The sequence below is a fragment of the Oncorhynchus mykiss genome, chromosome 5 (assembly GCF_013265735.2).
Source record: "Oncorhynchus mykiss isolate Arlee chromosome 5, USDA_OmykA_1.1, whole genome shotgun sequence".
NCBI classification, from domain to species: Eukaryota; Metazoa; Chordata; class Actinopteri; order Salmoniformes; family Salmonidae; genus Oncorhynchus; species Oncorhynchus mykiss.
The window spans coordinates 88425456-88448545 of NC_048569.1; the positions used below are offsets into that span (position 1 = coordinate 88425456).

At 42.2% G+C, this 23090-nt stretch overlaps 1 protein-coding gene and 1 pseudogene across 2 annotated transcripts in view; one reads left to right on the forward strand and one right to left on the reverse strand.

Moving 5' to 3' along the window:
* The first annotated feature begins 510 nt into the window (after window positions 1-510).
* Window positions 511-7198, forward strand: LOC110522896 (annotated as a pseudogene).
* A 7848-nt stretch (window positions 7199-15046) lies between these two features.
* LOC110522897 (tetraspanin-1) overlaps window positions 15047-23090 on the reverse strand; it is a 29080-nt gene continuing 21036 nt past the window's right edge. For both annotated transcript variants that reach the window (XM_036978693.1, XM_036978692.1), the window contains 4 exons: window positions 17657-17755; window positions 16786-16929; window positions 16168-16251; window positions 15047-15383 (listed from right to left, as the gene is read on the reverse strand). In XM_036978693.1, the coding sequence (XP_036834588.1) occupies window positions 15324-15383; window positions 16168-16251; window positions 16786-16929; window positions 17657-17755 (387 nt within the window). In that variant the 3' untranslated portion in view covers window positions 15047-15323. The remainder of the gene's footprint in view (window positions 15384-16167; window positions 16252-16785; window positions 16930-17656; window positions 17756-23090) is intronic.

Here is a 23090-nt window from a genome sequence, read left to right on the forward strand (position 1 = left end):
GTTGCAGTTTCATGCCACAGCCAGATATGGACACCTGGGCACCCAATCCTCGAGCGAAACTGTTCTTTCCAGCAAACAAAGGCGCCTTTACCTAACCTGGAAATACAACCTAACTAACAAGAGAGTCATCTGCCGAGGCCTCCAAGTGAGTATTCACTGTCACGTTTGGTTAGGCTACATTTGAGATAATTTTGATAACAACTTATTGTCTTTTACTTCTGTGCAGGCCGGAGCGGTTCTATTTTATTCTGGTCACAGTCCTTGTGAATATCAAACTCATATTAGACACAAGAAGCTAACAAGGAAGAGCCAGTACAGTACAGTACAGTATGTTGAGTCTTGAACATTCTTCCACCATTTGTTTCACACATATTTCCATTATTACGTATGTAAAAAGTTGTTCCTCACTAGCATTAGCCTTAAGAAGTTGATGACATATGAAAATCATTCCGCTGAACAATATAATGCACAGTCTTAGTCAACCTATAAAACAAGTTTCCATAATTCAAAATGGCTGACCACCCCTCTGCTCCCTTTCAGACGAGACCCCGTGCAAGCTGGCAAGCGGTAGGAAGCTCCTGGACATCAAGGTGTACTTCAGCTGCTCCAAGGTCTGTGTGGCAGTGGACGGCACCACTAAGTATGGACTTCTGTATGAGGCCACCCTTTAGTTGTTTGTGAGTGTACAGCCCATGGATGTGTTGGAGCTGTTTGGACTGAAGGGGGTTCGACACACTCCCATCAGCATCAAGAATACCAGAGTATCACAGGTGAGATGTCGGTCAGCCAACACACTCTTCACCCTCCGAGCAGCCGCCATCAGAGACACAGACCAGCTGAAACAGTTCACAGTCAACTAGAAATCACTTATTTTATCTACGAGATGGACCGTTTCAGCAAAGCAGCAATATCATAAAGACTGGTTCATATAACATGAACTCCTGTCAGACACCAAACAATGACACAATCAATGGCAATGTTGTGTTGTAATGCACACAGTGTTTTGGCACTGTGTGCATTACAACCCACTCACTACCACCTCTTTCTCCTCTCTCTCCTCTCTCAGCACTAGGAAGCCAGTCTGACTGCAACCTTCAACCTACACCCAGTGACTATTTTCATCTTCCCGTCCACCTCCATCTGGTTATGTGGTTGATTTGCAGGATGCCAACTTTGCCCTAGTCCTGGAAGAAGACCGGGATATCTCCATAGATTATTTCAGGTAAGATGTCGATAGTTTTAGCTTGATGGAAGCTATACAACATATAGAGGGATACTACTATATCTAGAATACGCCCTCAAAATGACTGTGTTTCTTCAATCTCAGAGCAAATATCATTGGAAGATCGTCAATGAGTTGAATGTAGCCGAGCATGTGCTTTAGGATGAATGTTACCATTAATGACCAGCAGGGGGAAGCAGATCCACATGCCTCCTCCTGTTGTAACTCACTGGGACACTCATTCCCCATTGTGTGCCCCAAGCCTTCAATGTATTTACTGTTGAACAGGTGTGCACTCTGTCCTCTATAAACTAATGACTGCAAATGCTTTAGAAACATTTGGAGGATTGGGCTGATTGAATTCAATGCTTGTTTACCCTCGCAAATATGTCCTTTTGAAATTACATTTAATTAATCAAATCAAATGTTATTGGTCACATACACATGGTTAGCAGATGTTATTGCAAGTGTAGCGAAAATGCTTGTAGCAAAATTTCCTAAGGACTAGATGTGAGGGAGCCCTCTCTGTCGGCGCCATCTTGATCATGTAGCCAATCAACTAGGAATCAGACAAATCAAAGCTGTATACACACAGGGAAAGGCCAGCAAGAACTTGTAGAGGTAGAAAGCAAAGTTCAACTATCACCATACAGGAATGGAATGTATAATAGTAGAGTAGTCTTGAATTGACTTTAAAGATTTCCAACATGAAATAAAGCTATCCAAGTATTGTTGGTGAACTGATGCTGTTCTGCTTGTGACATCATGTTTAATGTTGTTGATGCTGTGCAGTTTCCTGAGCCAGACCTGATCTACTGAACGAGGATGACAGCCTGAGCTGCATCTCAGTCTGGAATGACCAGATCTGTCCGTGTCCTGTCTCCACCATCACTTTAACACCTCTGCACCCTTAAACGCTTTCCCTTCGTTGCTGTAATGTGTGGAAATTATGTTCTTATGTCATGTGTAATATCTGTTGTAATTCTGCTATGCAGGGTTATCAACACACAGTAGAGGACCTGGCCCTGCTCTACAGAGTGGAGAGTGTGCTTATGTAGTGTGTGTATGTTATAACCCGGGTTATGAACACATAGTGGAGGACCTCGGCCTGCTCTATAGAGTGGAGAGTGTGCTTATGTAGTGTGTGTGTGTGTTATAACAGGGTCTCAGCCTCCAGTATTTATGCTGCAGTAGTTTATGTGTCGGGGGGCTAGGGTCAGTTTGTTATATCTGGAGTACTTCTCCTGTCCTATTCGGTGTCCTGTGTGCGTTCTCTAATTCTCTCCTTCTCTCTTTCTCTCTCTCGGAGGACCTGAGCCCTAGGACCATGCCCCAGGACTACCTGACATGATGACTCCTTGCTGTCCCCAGTCCACCTGGCTGTGCTGCTGCTCCAGTTTCAACTGTTCTGCCTTATTATTATTCGACCATGCTGGTCATTTATGAACATTTGAACATCTTGGCCATGTTCTGTTATAATCTCCACCCGGCACAGCCAGAAGAGGACTGGCCATCCCACATATGCTCTCTCTAATTCTCTCTTTCTTTCTCTCTCTCGGAGGACCTGAGCCCTAGGACCATGCCCCAGGAATACCTGACATGATGACTCCTTGCTGTCCCCAGTCCACCTGACTGTGCTGCTGCTCCAGTTTCAACTATTCTGCCTTATTATTATTCGACCATGCTGGTCATTTATGAACATTTGAACATCTTGACCATGTTTTGTTATAATCTCCACCCGGCACAGTTAGAAGAGGACTGGCCACCCCACATAGCCTGGTTCCTCTCTAGGTTTCTTCCTAGGTTTTGGCCTTTCTAGGGAGTTTTTCCTAGCCACCGTGCTTCTACACCTGCATTGCTTGCTGTTTGGGGTTTTAGGCTGGGTTTCTGTACAGCACTTTGAGATATCAGCTGATGTACGAAGGGCTATATAAATACATTTGATTTGAAATTTGATTTATGAACACACAGTGGAGGACCTCGCCCTGCTCTACAGAGTGGAGAGTGTGCTTATGTAGTGTGTGTGTGTGTTATAACAGGTTATGAACACACAGTAGAGGACCTCGCCCTGCTCTACAGAGTGGAGAGCGTGCTTATGTAGTGTGTGTGTGTGTGTGTTATAACAGGTTATGAACACACAGTAGAGGACCTCGGCTTGCTCTACAGAGGGGAGAGTGTGCTTATGTAGTGTGTGTATGTTATAACCGGGTTATGAACACATAGTGGAGGACCTCGGCCTGCTCTATAGAGTGGAGAGTGTGCTTATGTAGTGTGTGTGTGTGTGTTATAACAGGGTTATGAACACACAGTGGAGGACCTCGCCCTGCTCTACAGAGTGGAGAGTATGTCAGGCCTTGTCTGGATGCTGAAGAAGAGCCTCTACAAGGATGATCCGGAGGCCAAATGGCCCATGTCTGAGAAGGTGTGTGTTTCTATCAGTCTATATTCATTGTGAAATGATAACCTGTGTGTTTCTAGCTTTGGGACTGGGATATGTGGATACGTATGCTAGAGCAGAGGAAAGGCAGAGTGTATCATCCTTGATGTGTCCTGCTCCTACCACTTTGGCATCATCAGGCTCAACATGAACGGCTATTCCATGTAAGGCCCTCTTCTTCACTACTTGCACAGGGTCAATCATATAGCCCATTGTCTTACGTCAGAGCGTGATGAGTCTGCACTGATTGCAACGGGGTCTAGTTAAAACGATGATATCTGTCGTATAGTTTGAGCGGACTGTTTTAAAGACTGTTTTAAAGTGAACTTGATGATGACTCAGGATGCTGACAGCTATTTCTTCAGTGGGTTTTTCACAAGCTGATTGTGTCACAAGCTGTCTCACCAGTCCGAGTGTTTCGTCCTCTCTAGGAAGTGCATTTCAAGAAGCACAGGCTCAACTCGGTACCTAACGTCCAGATGAAGAATGTAGACCGCTTTAAAAAAAAAGCGCAAAAAAATGCCTATGAGCTGGAGATTGAGAACTTACTGAAGTGAGTGAGAATGTAGCTGATTTAGTCCGCAAAATCAATCCAACTTCTGTATTGGTGAAGTTTTTATCGTGTGGGTTATTCTGTCTGTTGTGCTCAGGTGGGATGTCTAATATAACTGTTATGTGCTCAGGGAGGCTGAGGTGCTGGGCCCCAGTAAGAACCAATGTGAGGACTCTTTCATTCCTGATGCAGAGGGGAAGAACTACGTCATGTACATGAAGATGGAGCTGGAGACTGATACCTTCACCTGGACTGAGCTCTCCAACGTAGATTGGGAGGGAGAGACTGAAGGAAAGAAGTGGAGATGTAGAGACACAAGCACTTAGCCTTTGAATAAAAATACTTTACAATAGTCAAACTGTTCAGACTGTAACTTTCCCCACTCCCCTCTACCATCAGACTGTAACTTTCCCCTCGACCATCAGACTGTAACTTTCCCCTCTACCATCAGACTGTAACTTTCCCCTCGACCATCAGACTGTAACTTTCCCCTCTACCATCAGACTGTAACTTTCCCCTCGACCATCAGACTGTAACTTTCCCCTCTACCATCAGACTGTAACTTTCCCCTCGACCATCAGACTGTAACTTTCCCCTCGACCATCAGACTGTAACTTTCCCCTCGACCATCAGACTGTAACTTTCCCCTCGACCATCAGACTGTAACTTTCCCCTCGACCATCAGACTGTAACTTTCCCCTCGACCATCAGACTGTAACTTTCCCCTCTACCATCAGACTGTAACTTTCCCCTCGACCATCAGACTGTAACTTTCCCCTCGACCATCAGACTGTAACTTTCCCCTCGACCATCAGACTGTAACTTTCCCCTCGACCATCAGACTGTAACTTTCCCCTCGACCATCAGACTGTAACTTTCCCCTCTACCATCAGACTGTAACTTTCCCCTCGACCATCAGACTGTAACTTTCCCCTCGACCATCAGACTGTAACTTTCCCCTCTACCATCAGACTGTAACTTTCCCCTCGACCATCAGACTGTAACTTTCCCCTCTACCATCAGACTGTAACTTCCCCTCGACCATCAGACTGTAACTTTCCCCTCTACCATCAGACTGTAACTTTCCCCTCTACCATCAGACTGTAACTTTCCCCTCTACCATCAGACTGTAACTTTCCCCCCTACCATCAGACTGTAACTTTCCCCCCTACCATCAGACTGTAACTTTCCCCCCTACCATCAGACTGTAACTTCCCCCCCTACCATCAGACTGTAACTTTCCCCTCGACCATCAGACTGTAACTTTCCCCTCGACCATCAGACTGTAACTTTCCCCTCTACCATCAGACTGTAACTTTCCCCTCTACCATCAGACTGTAACTTTCCCCCCCTACCATGAGACTGTAACTTTCCCCCCCTATCATCAGACTGTAACTTTCCCCCCCTATCATCAGACTGTAACTTTCCCCCCCTATCATCAGACTGTAACTTTCCCCCCCTACCATCAGACTGTAACTTTCCCCACTCTCTCCTAATATCAAACTGTTCAGGCTGTAACTTTCCCCCCTACCATCAGACTGTAACTTTCCCCCCTACCATCAGACTGTAACTTCCCCCCTACCATCAGACTGTAACTTCCCCCCTACCATCAGACTGTAACTTCCTTACCCCTACCATCAGACTGTAACTTTCCCCACTCTCCCCTAATATCAAACTGTTCAGGCTGTAACTTTCCCCACTCCCCTCTACCATCAGACTGTAACTTTCCCCTCTACCATCAGACTGTAACTTTCCCCTCTACCATCAGACTGTAACTTTCCCCCTTACCATCAGACTGTAACTTTCCCCCCTACCATCAGACTGGAACTTTCCCCTCTACCATCAGACTGTAACTTTCCCCTCTACCATCAGACTGTAACTCCCCCCCCCCCCCTACCATCAGACTGTAACTTTCCCCCCTACCATCAGACTGTAATTTCCCCCCCCTACCATCAGACTGTAACTTTCCCCCCTACCATCAGACAGTAACTTTCCCCCCTACCATCAGACTGTAACTTTCCCCCCTACCATCAGACAGTAACTTTCCCCCCTACCATCAGACTGTAACTTTCCCCCCTACCAGCAGACTGTAACTTCCCCCCCCTACCATCAGACTGTAACTTCCCCCCCCCTACCATCAGACTGTAACTTCCCCCCCTACCATCAGACTGTAATTTCCCCCCCCCTACCATCAGACTGTAACTTTCCCCCCTACCAGCAGACTGTAACTTCCCCCCCCTACCATCAGACTGTAACTTCCCCCCCCTACCATCAGACTGTAACTTCCCCCCCCCTACCATCAGACTGTAACTTCCCCCCCTACCATCAGACTGTAATTTCCCCCCCCCCCCTACCATCAGACTAACTTTCCCCCCTACCATGAGACTGTAACTATCCCCTAATATCAAACTGTTCAGGCTGTAACTTTCCCCACTCTCCCCCAACACCAGACTGTAACTTTCCCCCTTACCATCAGACTGTAACTTTCCCCACTCTCCCCTAACATCAGGCTGTAACTTTCCCCACTCTCCCCTAATATCAAACTGTTCAGGCTGTAACTTTCCCCACTCTCCCCTAATATCAAACTGTAACTTTCCCCACTCTCCCCTAATATCAGACTGTAACTTTCCCCACTCTCCCCTAATATCAAACTGTAACTTTCCCCACTCTCCCCTAATATCAGACTGTAACTGTCCCCACTCTCCCCTAATATCAGACTGTAACTTTCCCCACTCTCCCCTACCACCAGAATGTAACTTTCCCCACTCTCCCCTAATATCAAACTGTTCAGACTGTAACTTTCCCCACTCTCCCCTAACATCAGACTGTAACTTTCCCCACTCTCCTCTGCCATTTGCATTGTCTTTCTCTGAAGAGAGTTTTGTGGACTAATGTGTGTTGTCCTCCTCAATGCCTGCATGTGTGGGATCTGAATGTCAAACGGTATCACAATGATCTTTGGAGGCCATACCAGAAAGCAGTATAAAAGGGAGCTGCTAACATTTTTGGGATCTTTGATGCGTCTCCTTGACGACAGTTGGATGACATACCTGCCCGGTCTTTGGGTCAACAAACTGGATGAAAAGGATGAAAGCGCAAGAGAGCGGATGGTGTTCAAATCTCCTCCCAATTTTGAAAGTATGATGTTGACATGATCAGTCCAATCAAAGCTACTGTAGATATAACGTGATTTGACACCATTTTATCTGTGGCCAATGCCCTTGAGCCTTCTTGGATGGGCACTTCTAATGTAACTCCAAGGCAGCACCCAAGGGGTTTGAATATTTTTGCTCTACCCTTAGATTTGGCAGTGACGTAGGGTCCCCATGAGTGAGTGGCTGCTGCCAACACACTGACACTGACTCTGACTCAACTCCAGCCACTTTAATAATGGGAATTGATGGGAAATGATGTAAATATATCACTAGCCACTTTAAACAATGCTACCTTATATAAATGTTACTTACCCTACATTATTCATCTCATATGCATACGTATATACTGTACTCTATATCATCGACGGTATCCTTATGTAATACATGTATCACTAGCCACTTTATACTATACTATGCCACTTTGTTTACATACTCATCTCATTTGTACATACTGTACCCGATACCATCTACTGTATCTTGCCTATGCTGCTCTGTACCATCACTCATTCATATATCCTTATGTACATATTCTTTATCCCCTTACACTGTGTACAAGACAGTAGTTTTGGAATTGTTAGTTAGATTACTTGTTATTACTGCATTGTCGGAACTAGAAGCACAAGCATTTCGCTACACTCGCATTAACATCTGCTAACCATGTGTATGTGACAAATAAAATTTGATTTGATTTGATTTGATTTGATTATAAGTGACAGAACACTGAGACAATCATGGCTTAACTAGAGAACATTACCATCCCCTACGCTCTGTCTTTTCAACTGGCTGTCCCACCACCACAGAAAGCACTGAGCTAGGCTGCAACACCTGCATTTTGGAGTTACCTTACTCAAGAAAGCAAAACAGAGACCATGTTTGTATGGAGGCTTTATTAACTTAATGATTATTATTTTGACATTGTTTTCTACATTTTTTTGCAAACTGATATTTGACACGTATTAATTCCAAAATGACATACAAAAAACAAGCTATAGGGCTCAAAACAGTGCCCTGAATGACGGGTCGCAACTGATCTATAGACACATTCATAAACACATTTACACACATCTATAGACACATTCACAAACACATTTACACACATCTATAGGCACATTCATAAACACATTTACACACATCTATAGACACATTCATAAACACATTTACACACATCTATAGAAACATTCATAAACACATTTACACACATCTATAGACACATTCATAAACACATTTACACACATCTATAGACACATTCATTAACACATTCAAAGACCCATTCATACTCACATTCATAGACCCATTCATACTCACATTCATAGACATTCATAAACACATTCATAGACATTCATAAACACATTCATAGACATTCATACTCACATTCATAGACCCATTCATAAACACATTCATAGACATTCATAAACACATTCATAGACATTCATAAACACATTCATAGACCCATTCATACTCACATACTTAGACATTCATAAACACATTCATAGACCCATTCATACTCACATTCTTAGACATTCATAAACACATTCATAGACACTCATAAACACATTCATAGACCCATTCATACTCACATTCTTAGACATTCATAAACACATTCATAGACATTCATAAACACATTTACACCGATATAGACACATTCATAGACATCTATAGACACATTCATAGACATTCATAAACACATTTATAGACACCTTTATAGACTCATTCATACTCACATCTATAGACACCTTTATAGACCCATTCATACTCACATCTATAAACACCTTTATAGACCCATTCATACTCACATCTATAGACACCTTTATAGACCCATTCATACTCACATCTATAGACACCTTTATATACCCATTCATACTCACATCTATAAACACCTTTATAGACCCATTCATACTCACATCTATAGACACCTTTATAGACCCATTCATACTCACATCTATAGACACCTTTATATACCCATTCATACTCACATCTATAGACACCTTTACAGACACATCTATAGACACCTTTATAGACTCATTCATACTCACATCTATAGACACCTTTATAGACCCATTCATACTCACATCTATAGACACCTTTATAGACTCATTCATACTCACATCTATAGACACCTTTACAGACACATCTATAAACACCTTTATAGACCCATTCATACTCACATCTATAGACACCTTTATAGACCCATTCATACTCACATCTATAGACCCATTCATACTCACATCTATAGACACCTTTACAGACACATCTATAGACACCTTTATAGACTCATTCATACTCACATCTATAGACCCCTTTATAGACCCATTCATACTCACATCTATAGACACCTTTATAGACCCATTCATACTCACATCTATAGACACCTTTACAGACACATCTATAGACACCTTTATAGACCCATTCATACTCACATCTATAGACTCATTCATACTCACATCTATAGACACATTCATACTCACATCTATAGACACCTTTACAGACACATCTATAGACACCTTTATAGACTCCTTCATACTCACATCTATATACACCTTTATAGACCCATTCATACTCACATCTATAGACTCATTCATACTCACATCTATAGACACCTTTACAGACACATCTATAGACACCTTTATAGACCCATTCATACTCACATCTATAGACACCTTTATAGACCCATTCATACTCACATCTATAGACACCTTTATAGACCCATTCATACTCACATCTATAGACACCTTTATACTCATTCATACTCACATCTATAGACACCTTTATAGACCCATTCATACTCACATCTATAGACACCTTTATAGACTCATTCATACTCACATCTATAGACACCTTTATAGACCCATTCATACTCACATCTATAGACACCTTCATAGACTAATTCATACTCACATCTATAGACTCATTCATACTCACATCTATAGACACCTTTACAGACACATCTATAGACACCTTTATAGACCCATTCATACTCACATCTATAGACACCTTTATAGACCCATTCATACTCACATCTATAGACACCTTTACAGACACATCTATAGACACCTTCATAGACTCATTCATACTCACATCTATAGACACCTTTATAGACCCATTCATACTCACGTCTATAGACACCTTTACAGACTCATTCATACTCACATCTATAGACTCATTCATACTCACATCTATAGACTCATTCATACTCACATCTATAGACACCTTTACAGACACATCTATAGACACCTTTATAGACTCATTCATACTTACATCTATAGACTCATTCATACTCACATCTATAAACACCTTTATAGACCCATTCATACTCACATCTATAGACACCTTTATAGACCCATTCATACTCACATCTATAGACACCTTTATAGACCCATTCATACTCACATCTATAGACACCTTTACAGACACATCTATAGACACCTTTATAGACTCATTCATACTCACATCTATAGACACCTTTATAGACCCATTCATACTCACATCTATAGACACCTTTACAGACACATCTATAGACACCTTTATAGACTCATTCATACTCACATCTATAGACTCATTCATACTCACATCTATAGACTCATTCATACTCACATCTATAGACACCTTTACAGACACATCTATAGACACCTTTATAGACTCATTCATACTCACATCTATAAACACCTTTATAGACCCATTCATACTCACATCTATAGACACCTTTATAGACCCATTCATACTCACATCTATAAACACCTTTATAGACCCATTCATACTCACATCTATAAACACCTTTATAGACCCATTCATACTCACATCTATAGACACCTTTATAGACCCATTCATACTCACATCTATAGACACCTTTATAGACCCATTCATACTCACATCTATAAACACCTTTATAGACCCATTCATACTCACATCTATAAACACCTTTATAGACCCATTCATACTCACATCTATAGACACCTTTATAGACCCATTCATACTCACATCTATAGACACCTTTATAGACCCATTCATACTCACATCTATAGACACCTTTATAGACCCATTCATACTCACATCTATAGACACCTTTATAGACCCATTCATACTCACATCTATAAACACATTTATAGACCCATTCATACTCACATTCATAGACACCTTTATAGACACATTATTTGAAACATTCATAGACACATTTATAGACATCTATAGAAACATCGATGGACACATTAATAGACACATTAATAGATATTCATACACATTCATACTCACATTTATAGACATCTATAGAAACATCTATGGACACATTAATAGACACATTAATAGATATTCATACACATTCATACTCACATTTATAGACATCTATAGAAACATCTATGGGCACATTAATAGACACATTAATAGATATTCATACACATTCATACTCACATTTATAGACATCTATAGAAACATCTATGGACACATTAATAGACACATTAATAGATATTCATACACATTCATACTCACATTAATAGACATCTATAGAAACATCTATGGACACATTAATAGACACATTAATAGATATTCATACACATTCATACTCACATTAATAGACATCTATAGAAACATCTATGGACACATTAATAGACACATTAATAGATATTCATACACATTCATACTCACATTAATAGACATCTATAGACACATTTATCTCTTATGCAGTTTGGTAGTTAGTTGATCTTGCAGTGTGTGTATTATGGATTGAGGGAGTTGTAGTGAAATTCTTCATACCTGTGTGATTAACATAAGTATGTTCATTAATTATAGAAGTGAATCTACAGCAGGCATCACAACATGCATTCATTACTACTAGAATATTCCTAATACATTTTCTTGTTCTTGGTAAGGTTGTTTTCTCCAGCCTCGTCCTTGTATCCAGATTTCCCAGGAGAAGGTGTTGGGTAAACCAACAGAGACGAGAAGGGAACAGAGTGTGGGCTAGGGAAATGTATGCAAATCCCCTGGATGGTACATTTCCGTAACCACGGTGGTTAAACCAAGGACAAACACCTTCCTGTTCTTTGAGTTTTCATCCCTCGCCATCTCAATGATCTCTTAATGGAGACACTCTGTCAGAACCCATAGCCAGACTGTATGTGTGTGTTCATAGCGACATCAGTATCTGTGTATGTGTGTGTTCATAGCGACATCAGTATCTGTGTATGTGTGTGTTCATAGCGACATCAGTATCTGTGTATGTGTGCATTGAACTTGTGTGCGCACACCTGCATGTACTATGTATGAACTGTATGCCGGTATCTGAATTAGTCTGTCAAGCTGAATGTTCATGTTTGTTCATAATTAAATGTGTGTTTCCCCAGATAAAGACAGTGTTTAGTTTCCTACAGGGCGATTGTTTCTGGCTCTGTGAACACACACTGAAGCTGTCGCTGGATCCGATAGATGAGGGGGTTTTGATTGTGTTTTAAACACTAATGCTAAACCTGTTCATTTGGCCTGTCTGTCAAGAGCAGTCGGTCCTATCAGAGCGTAGGTTAATGTCGTTTTGACTTATTGAGCATTGAGATGAGCAGTACTCTCTCTAAGCCCCTCGGCGTTGATATAGATGAAATATTGATCGATCACTGGGACTGTAGTCCTCTCTAGAACGAGAGGAGGAGACAGGGTTGGTGTATGAAGGTCTTGTTGAGAGAGAGAGAGTGAGGGGTTGGTGTGTGAGGGTTATCGATATACATGGGAGGGAATGAGATGATCACAGTTGGTCTGAAATGATGAGAGATTTATCTCGAAATACCTCTGAGGTCTAATTGGCTAGAATGGTATATGGTCTTGCCCCCCCCCCCACCCCTCTCTCCCTGAGCAGTGAGAATACCAGGGTCACTTAAACAGATCGTCAAAGGGCAACAACAACATTTGCTTGGCATTCAGGGTTTGAACAGGGATTTAAGATGATGATTCCACTAATTCAGATACAATAGCCAGAGGCATGGTATACGAGGCTTGAACAATACACTATCTCACGCTCTCTCTCCATTCCTCCTCGCTATGTTTCAGAGGCCCCCGATTTACTGTAACTTCTGTGAACAGTCTGGTAATAGAACAAAGACTAAAAATGTACAGTATTCCATTCATCTTGACCTTAATTTAACTAGGCAAGTCAGTTAAGAACAATTTCTTATTTTCAATGACGGCCAAAGAACCGCCTCGTTCATGGGCAGAACGACAGGTTTTTACCTTGTCAGCTCGGGGATTCGATCTTGCAACCTTTCGGTTACTAGTCCAACACGCTAACCACTAGGCTTCCTGCCGCTCCATCTGCACACAGTACTATTATGTGACACACAGTACAATGCAGTGTGTTGTTGCTCACTGCTCATGTGATATATCTGGGTTTGAATGATCGAAAATTCATATGACAGTATACACTGAGAGTAGAAAAACATTAAAGACACCTGCTCTTTCCATGACATAGACTGACGGTGAGGAGACAGGTTAAATAAGGATTTTCAAGCCTTGAGACAATTGAGACATGGATTGTATGTGTGCCATTCAGATGGTGAATGGGCAAGACAAAATATTTAAGTGCCTTTGAACGGGGTATGGTAGTAGATGCCAGGCCAACCGGTTTGTGTCAAGAACTGCAACGCTGCTGGGTTTTTCATGCTCAACAGTTTCCTGTGTGTATCAAGTATGGTCCATACCAGCATCCCTGTGGAACGCTTTCAACACCTTGTAGAGTCAACATGGGCCAGCATCCCTGTGGAACGCTTTTGACACCTTGTAGAGTCAACATGGGCCAGCATCCCTGTGGAACGCTTTTGACACCTTGTAGAGTCAACATGGGCCAGCATCCCTGTGGAACGCTTTCAACACCTTGTAGAGTCAACATGGGCCAGCATCCCTGTGGAACGCTTTCAACACCTTGTAGAGTCAACATGGGCCAGCATCCCTGTGGAACGCTTTCAACACCTTGTAGAGTCAACATGGGCCAGCATCCCTGTGGAACGCTTTCAACACCTTGTAGAGTCAACATGGGCCAGCATCCCTGTGGAACGCTTTCAACATCTTGTAGAGTCAACATGGGCCAGCATCCCTGTGGAACGCTTTCAACACCTTGTAGAGTCAACATGGGCCAGCATCCCTGTGGAACTATTTCAACACCTTGTAGAGTCAACATGGGCCAGCATCCCTGTGGAACGCTTTCAACACCTTGTAGAGTCAACATGGGCCAGCATCCCTGTGGAACGCTTTCAACACCTTGTAGAGTCAACATGGGCCAGCATCCCTGTGGAATGCTTTCAACACCTTGTAGAGTCAACATGGGCCAGCATCCCTGTGGAACGCTTTCAACACCTTGTAGAGTCAACATGGGCCAGCATCCCTGTGGAACGCTTTCAACACCTTGTAGAGTCAACATGGGCCAGCATCCCTGTGGAACGCTGTCAACACCTTGTAGAGTCAACATGGGCCAGCATCCCTGTGGAACGCTTTCAACACCTTGTAGAGTCAACATGGGCCAGCATCCCTGTGGAATGCTTTCAACACCTTGTAGAGTCCATGCCCCAACAAATTCAGGCTGTTCTGAGGGAAAAAAAAAGGGTGGGGGTACAATTCAATATTAGGAAGGTGTCCTTGACGTTTTGAACACTTAGTGTATGTAGGAACTTCAAATGTGTGATTTTGTTGTAAAACATCCAGTCATGTTGGTAGCTGAAATTTATTGTAAATGTAAAGTATTTACAGTAGATAAATGTGACAACATCTAAAATAACATTACACACAATTACAGTACTATGTTTTGGCGTTTGTGTGCTATTAATTAAAAAGATATCTCACTTGATTAGTAAACGTGAAATAATGGATAACTGATATACATTTGTAGATAATAACATCAAGGCAACCTATCAGATATAATGGCACTACAATCACTAGTATTAACCTTTCACAGTACATAACAACATATTGTCTGTCCAATACAAAGTCTCAGCTGACATTGTTGTCCAGATAGCAGTACAGGTACATGGATACCAGCATCGCTGCCACCTAGGAGAGAGAAACTTGTGTTAGGATGATCTAGATTAGAACTACAAGAACATGGCTTTAATTACATGTACAGTGCCTTCAGAAAGTATTCACACTTTGTTGTGTCACAACCTGAATTTAAAATTGATTAAATTTAGATTTTGTGGCACTGGCCTACACACAATACCCCATAATGTCAAATGATCAATTATGCTTTTATGTAAAAACAAGAAAATAAACATTTGAATTCAGGCTGTAACACAACAAAATGTGGAATAAGTCAAGGGGTATGAATACTTTCTGAAGGCACTGTAGCAGCTCCTGTATCCAACACTAGTTGTCATTATGGCCGGGAGTTTGTCCTGACACGATGACCTGACCATAGCCACATCTGACTGGACCATAACAGCAAACACTCCCTAGCCCTGGTCTGTACGGTTCCCACATGCACCTACCCTATCGTCTCTTCCTGACTGCTTGTAAATATGCATAAGTCACTTTATAACATTGTGATCAGATTGTAGATCAGATTCCTCAAAGCCATAAAACATCTCCACTGGATGTTCAGTACATGCAAATCAACGGCTTTTACTCATCCTGACTAGAGGTCGATAGACATGGTACACAGTTATACTCCTGCACTATACAATGCACAGTTACATTTTTTACAGACACTCTTATCCAGAGCAACTTAGAGTATAACATTTTTATACTGGTCCCCCCGTGGGAATTGAACCCACGCGTCAGAAGTGCCACGCTCTACCAACTGAGACACACGGGTTCATTTATGACCTGTTGATTTTACCTCTAGCCCTCCGATGCCTACGGCTATTCCACCTACGATGTTGGCATGCTTCTGAAGGGCCTTCAACAGCTGTTTGAAACAGCCCTGGAGAGGAACGTGTACACAACATGAATTATTAATAGGACAATTGTTGTACATGTCTAAGTGGTTTTAAAACACAAGGTCATTAAAGGCATTGGGTCAGACTTGTTACACATTTGCACGTGTTTTTCTCTAGATCAAGTGAAGGTTGTTGAAGACGTCTAGTTTATGATACATTTGAGTGTAAACAAGGAGACTTATGGTTGTTCCTGTGGGAAACAGTGTCACTCTGTGGGTGTCTCACCCAGTCTATGGCATGCGTCCCAAATTACACCCTATTTTCTATATAGTGCACTACTTTTGACCAGAGATGATACCGTCTATAATAATATTTTTAAAACAGTGGTAAATAAATAAAATAAAGTTCTACAAATTGGACTACTTCTTTTTCAGTTTTGTCCTTGTTTGGTTGAGTTTAAAACCATCAGAATGGAGAAAGCCCAATGAACTAATGTTACCATAAGAGTCATGCACTGCTCATGATACATAGAACTTTGATTATTCAGAACAGTGAGCCATTGGCAGCCGTGGTCTCACCTGAACAGCACTGTGCCATGCCTGCTGCTGGCTGCAGGGGGCAGTGTCTAGCTGGCAACAGCTGGGTGGGTAGCTGCCCTCACTCTGCTCAGAGTAGTAGGAGTCAGTAAAGTCTGTGTAGTTGGTGAAGCCACAGCAGTTCAGCTTCAAGGACACGGAGAGAAAGAGAGAAAATGTGCGATGTTGTAGCATTCTCTCAGCATTCCCTTGTAACACTGGAGTGACATGCTAACAACAATGTGTTGAAGATGGATGAGCACACTGGCAAGTTTTCACCAAAATAAAGGCATTTCATTTAGTTATTGATTTACCATTCAATAAAAAGCAACACAACATGGACGGTTATGTAACAAACAGCTTTTCTTTGGCATTCTACTTAGGTTATTGATTTGCATTCCTCTGTACTTTCTAGCCTGTAGGCTACTTAAAGATGGTGGCCATGGTCCCAGAGAGGTACGTGATGTATTGACATGCTTTTAGCAGAGAGAGAGAGGTTCACAAGTCAAGGTCTTTGAATGTATCAAGCATAATAAGGAGAGCTGAGCAATAGCAGAAATGTAGAATTGTGTGCAACTGAAAACACGGTAAGGCACAATGCAGAAGCTATACAATACAAAGAGTCAAAGCCATGTCATTACCATTCTAAACTCTTACAGGGTAGAATGTGATTGACATGTGATAGATAGATCATGACAAACTCAGCAGTTATGGCCCATACCGTATGGGATTAAATATCGCAGATAGGGTTAGTCAGGACTCAGGAGGGCTAGCCACGGACTTGGATGGTTCAGGCTCACCATTGTCTATGAACAACGGCACCTGTCTTGCTCCTGGATAGCGGAGAAATATTGGTAACTTGAGGTAGCCATACCTCGATCATGGTGCTGTTCCAGATCTTGGTGACCACCGGATCGCTGCCATACTGGTTCTTCAAGACAAGTGTGGCCCATGCTTTAAGAATCCCCTCGGCCTGGAGACCATACACAGACAGACAGACACACACACACACACACACACACACAGAAAGAGACACACACACACACACACAGAAAGACACACACACACATGACAATCCCCGGGTGCATATACACGCACCGTAGCAAATAGGGCCATTAAGCTCCTAACATCAATGACCTCTATACACACACACACACACACACACACACACACACACACACACACACACACACACACACACACACACACACACACACATACACACACACACACACACACACACACACACACACACACACACACACACACACACACACAAGGTCACTGAACAAACCTACAACATATAGTCTGTTTTTACAGAGTGTACAGCTCAGGCAGTCAGCTATGCATCAATAATGAAATAAATGTATATCTGAACCAAACAAAGCACCTGGGAAATAAAACCCATAGCCTGTCCCTGAGAAGATGACTGGGACATTTTTCTCCATTTTCTCCTTTGTGATTGTAAGTGGTCACATTTACATATATATTGATGCTCCTGTTTGTTCGGTCAGGACACTTTCTCCCATTGTGTTTCATACCATATTTATTTCATACACAGAGAACATATCTATATAATACAAAGGAATATGTTCATGCCAGAGCTCCAGTTATTGTAGAGAGAGTGAATTCCTATATGACATACAGGCTTGCTTTCTTTCACCTCCCTCCCTCCCTCCCTCCCTCCCTCCCTCCCTCCCTCCCTCCCTCCCTCCCTCCCTCTCTCTCTCTCTCTCTCTCTCTCTCTCTCTCTCTCTCTCTCTCTCTCTCTCTCTCTCCCCCTCCCCCTCCCTCCCTCCCTCTCCCCCTTTCTCTCTCTACCTCCCCCTCTATCCTCCTCCCACACTCTACCTCTCTACCTCCCTTCCTCCCTCTCTTTATCTCTCTCTCTACCTCCCTACCTACCTCCCTCCCTCTCTCTACCCCCTCCCTCTCTCTCTCTCCATCTCTCTCCCCCTTATCTCTCTACCTCCCTCTCTCCCCACTCTTTCTCTCTACCTCCCTACCTCCCTCCCACTCTCTACCTCCCTCCCTCTCTTTACCTCTCTACCTCCCTAACTCCCTCCCACTCTCTACCTCCCTCCCTCTCTTTACCTCTCTACCTCCCTAACTCCCTCCCACTCTCTACCTCCCTCCCTCTCTTTACCTCTCTACCTCCCTACCTCCCTTCCACTCAGTGTGTCCCCATTTTTTCCATTTTGATTAATAAGCCCTTGGCATACAGTCACACAAAGACTCAGGGGAGCGAGTGTGTGCGTGTGTGTGTGTTCAGGGAGTAGGGAGAGAGTAGCCTAAGGTGACGTGGAGACATGCTACAATTAAAAGTGCCCCCCAAGAAGCGGGAAGAGGGGCTCAGATCAGAGGGGTTCTTACCAGCTAGCTAATTCATCACTGTCACTCTGCCTGCCTGGTTGCCTGCCCTGCGTGCCCCTCGCTACACTGCATTCCCTCACACACACTCACATGCACACATACACACACGCACACGCACACACTCACACATACACTGTGGACAGGAAAAAGGCCTAAACAACCAACACACTGGGCTCTGAGCCAGGAGAGGATAACGTACCGACTGTATCAACTAAACTGTGCAAGGAGAGGAGAGTTGTGGAGGATATTAGGCTATATGCCATTGAGTGTTATTAATCAATCTTCTACATTGTAGAATAATACTGAAGACATCAAAACTATGAAATAACACATGTGGAATAATGTAGTAACCAAAAAAGCGTTAAACAAATCCATATATATTTTATATTCTTCAAAGTAGCCACCCTTTGTCTTGATGACAGCTTTGCACACTCTTGGCATTCTCTCAACCAGCTTCACCTGGAATGCTTTTCCAACAGTCTTGAAGGAGTTCCCACATATGCTGAGCACTTGTTGGATGCTTTTAATTCACCCTGTGGTCCAACTCATCCCAAACCATCACAATTGGGTTGAGGTCGGGTGATTGTGGATCTAAAATCTAAAATCTATTTTGATTTGTTTAACACTTTTTTCATTACTACATGATTCCACATGTTATTTCACAGTTTTGATGTCTTCACTATTATTTTACAATGTAGAAGATTGATTAATAACACTCAATGGCATGTAGCCTAAAACCCTTGAATGACTAGGTGTGTGCAAACTTTTGACTGGTACTGTATATATACAGTTGAAATCGGAAGTTTAAATACACTTAGGTTGGAGTCATTAAAAGTCATTTTTCAACCACTCCACACATTTCTTGTTAACAAACTATAGTTTTGGCAAGTTGGTTAGGACATCTACTTTGTGCATGACAAGTAATTTTTCCAACTATTGTTTCCAGACAGATTATTTCACTTATAATTCACTGTATCACAATTCCAGTGGGTCAGAAGTTAACATTACAGTTGACTGTGCCATTAAACAGCTTGGAAAATTACAGAAAATGTCATCATGGCTTTAGAAGCTTCTGATAGGCTAATTGACATAATTTGAGTCAATTGGAGGTGTACCTGTGGATCTTTTTCAAGCACTACCTTCAAACTCAGTGCCTCTTTGCTTGACATCATGGGAAAATCAAAAGAAATCAGCCAAGACCTCAGAAAAACAATTGTAGATCTCCACAAGTCTTGTTCGTCCTTGGGAGCATTTTCCAAATGCCTGAAGGTACCACGTTCATCTGTTCAAACAATAGTATGCAAGTATAAATACCATGGGACACGCAGCCGTCATATCGCTCAGGAAGGAAAAGCGTTCTGTCTCCTAGAGATTAATGTACTTTGGTACAAAAGTGTACGTCAATCCTAGAACAACAGCAAAGGACCGTGTGAAGATTCTGGAGGAAACAGGTACAAAAGTATCTATATCCACAGTAAAACGAGTACTATATCGACATAACCTGAAAGGACGCTCAGCAAGGAAGAAGCCACTCCTGCAAAACCGCCAGACTATGGTTTGCAACTGCACATGGGGACAAAGATCATACTTTTTGGAGAAATGTCCTCTCAAGACATCAGTCAGGAAGTTAAAGCTTGGTCGCAAATGGGTCTTCCAAATGGACAATAACCCCAAGCATACTTCCAAAGTTGTGGCAAAATGGCTTAAAGACAACAAAGTCAAGGTATTGGAGTGGCCCTCACAAAGCTCTGACCTCATCCCTATATAGAAAATTGTTCAGCTGAACTGAAAAAGCATGTGCAAGCAAGGAGGCGTACAAACCTGACTCAGTTACACCAGCTGTCAGGAGTGGGCCAAAATTCACCCAACTTATTGTGGGAAGCTTGTGGAAGACTAAACTTCTGACCCACTGGGAATGTGATGAAATAAATAAAATCTGAAATAAATAATTTTCTCTCTTCTGACATTTCACAGTCTTAAAATAAAGTGGTGATCCTAACTGACCTAAGACAGGGAATTTTTTACAAGGATTAAATGTCAGGAATTGTGAAAACTGAGTTTAAATGTATTTGGCTAAGGTGTATGTAAACTTCTGACTTCAACTGTATATACTGTTTATATACAATATCTCTTTAAATATAAATTATGAAAAAGCGTTAATTATCTGACATGATTTATAACAGAGTAGCTCTTACCGACAGAAACAACCTCTCTGTTATAATCGATCTGTTAGTAAGGCCCTGTAGTGACTTGCAGTGTTGGTTTTATCCATCATATAAGCGTCACGTGTCTCCTCTGAATGTCTTTTAGAAGAACTATAAAGCGGTCATATAACGCTTGTATAACGCTCCCTAAAATTGGTTATTAAATCAGAGTTATTGAGATTCCACCGGGTCATGGCCTTTTGGTTAGATTAGGGCGTGGGCCCAATGGGGAAAGGGAGATTTATGTGGTAGATAAAGAAGTAGGAAATAGATCAACACCCTATATGTATTGCCCATTCCATTGTTTCAGGGGTATATTTCGGAGAGTTATTATGTTCATGGATGGCTATGTATATTCCTACCCAATCCATATTAATTATTGCAATGATACTGTGTCATCAAAAGCCGGGGATGGGCAGATGCTCGGAGACTGCCCAATACATTATGGAAATGGCGGTGTTCTTTGTCTAGGTCATGAATTAATAGGATTAATGCTAAAAAAAAAACAGCACAGTAGATTCACTATAAGCATATCTAATTAAGTAACAATGAGAATCTATAATACACGCCTAGGATCTCTTCTGGCCCTCGACGAAGACCCACCAACACACACACACACACACACACACACACACACACACACACACACACACACACACACAATAATGTCAAGATGCAGAAATTTTCACTAGTTACCACAGTCACAAAGTCAAAATATATTGTATATTGTTTGTTTTTTTGGTCCAAATTTAAGGTTAAGGTTAGGCAAAAGGTTATCAGTGTGGTTAAGGTTAGGGTTAGGCAAAAGGTTAGCAGTGTGATTAAGGTTAGGGTTAGGCAAAAGGTTAGCAGTGTGATTAAGGTTAAGGTTAGGCAAAAGGTTATCAGTGTGGTTAAGGTTAGGGTTAGGCAAAAGGTTATCAGTGTGGTTAAGGTTAGGGTTAGGCAAAAGGTTAGCAGTGTGGTTAAGGTTAGGGTTAGGCAAAAGGTTAGCAGTGTGGTTAAGGTTAGAGTTAGGCAAAAGGTTAGCAGTGTGGTTAAGGTTAGGGTTAGGCAAAAGGTTAGCAGTGTGGTTAAGGTTAGGGTTAGGCAAAAGGTTACCAGTGTGGTTAAGGTTAAGGTTAGGCAAAATGTTAGCAGTGTGATTAAGGTTAGGGTTAGGCAAAAGGTTAGCAGTGTGATTAAGGTTAAGGTTAGGCAAAAGGTTATCAGTGTGGTTAAGGTTAGGGTTAGGCAAAAGGTTAGCAGTGTGGTTAAGGTTAGGGTTAGGCAAAAGGTTAGCAGTGTGGTTAAGGTTAGAGTTAGGCAAAAGGTTAGCAGTGTGGTTAAGGTTAGGGTTAGGCAAAAGGTTAGCAGTGTGGTTAAGGTTAGGGTTAGGCAAAAGGTTAGCAGTGTGGTTAAGGTTAGGGTTAGGCAAAAGGTTAGCAGTGTGGTTAAGGTTAGGGTTAGGCAAAAGGTTAGCAGTGTGGTTAAGGTTAGGGTTAGGCAAAAGGTTAGCAGTGTGGTTAAGGTTAGGGTTAGGCAAAAGGTTAGCAGTGTGGTTAAGGTTAGTGTTAGGCAAAAGGTTAGCAGTGTGGTTAAGGTTAGGGTTAGGCAAAAGGTTAGCAGTGTGGTTAAGGTTAGGGTTAGGCAAAAGGTTAGCAGTGTGGTTAAGGTTAGGGTTAGGCAAAAGGTTAGCAGTGTGGTTAAGGTTAGGGTTAGGCAAAAGGTTAGCAGTGTGGTTAAGGTTAG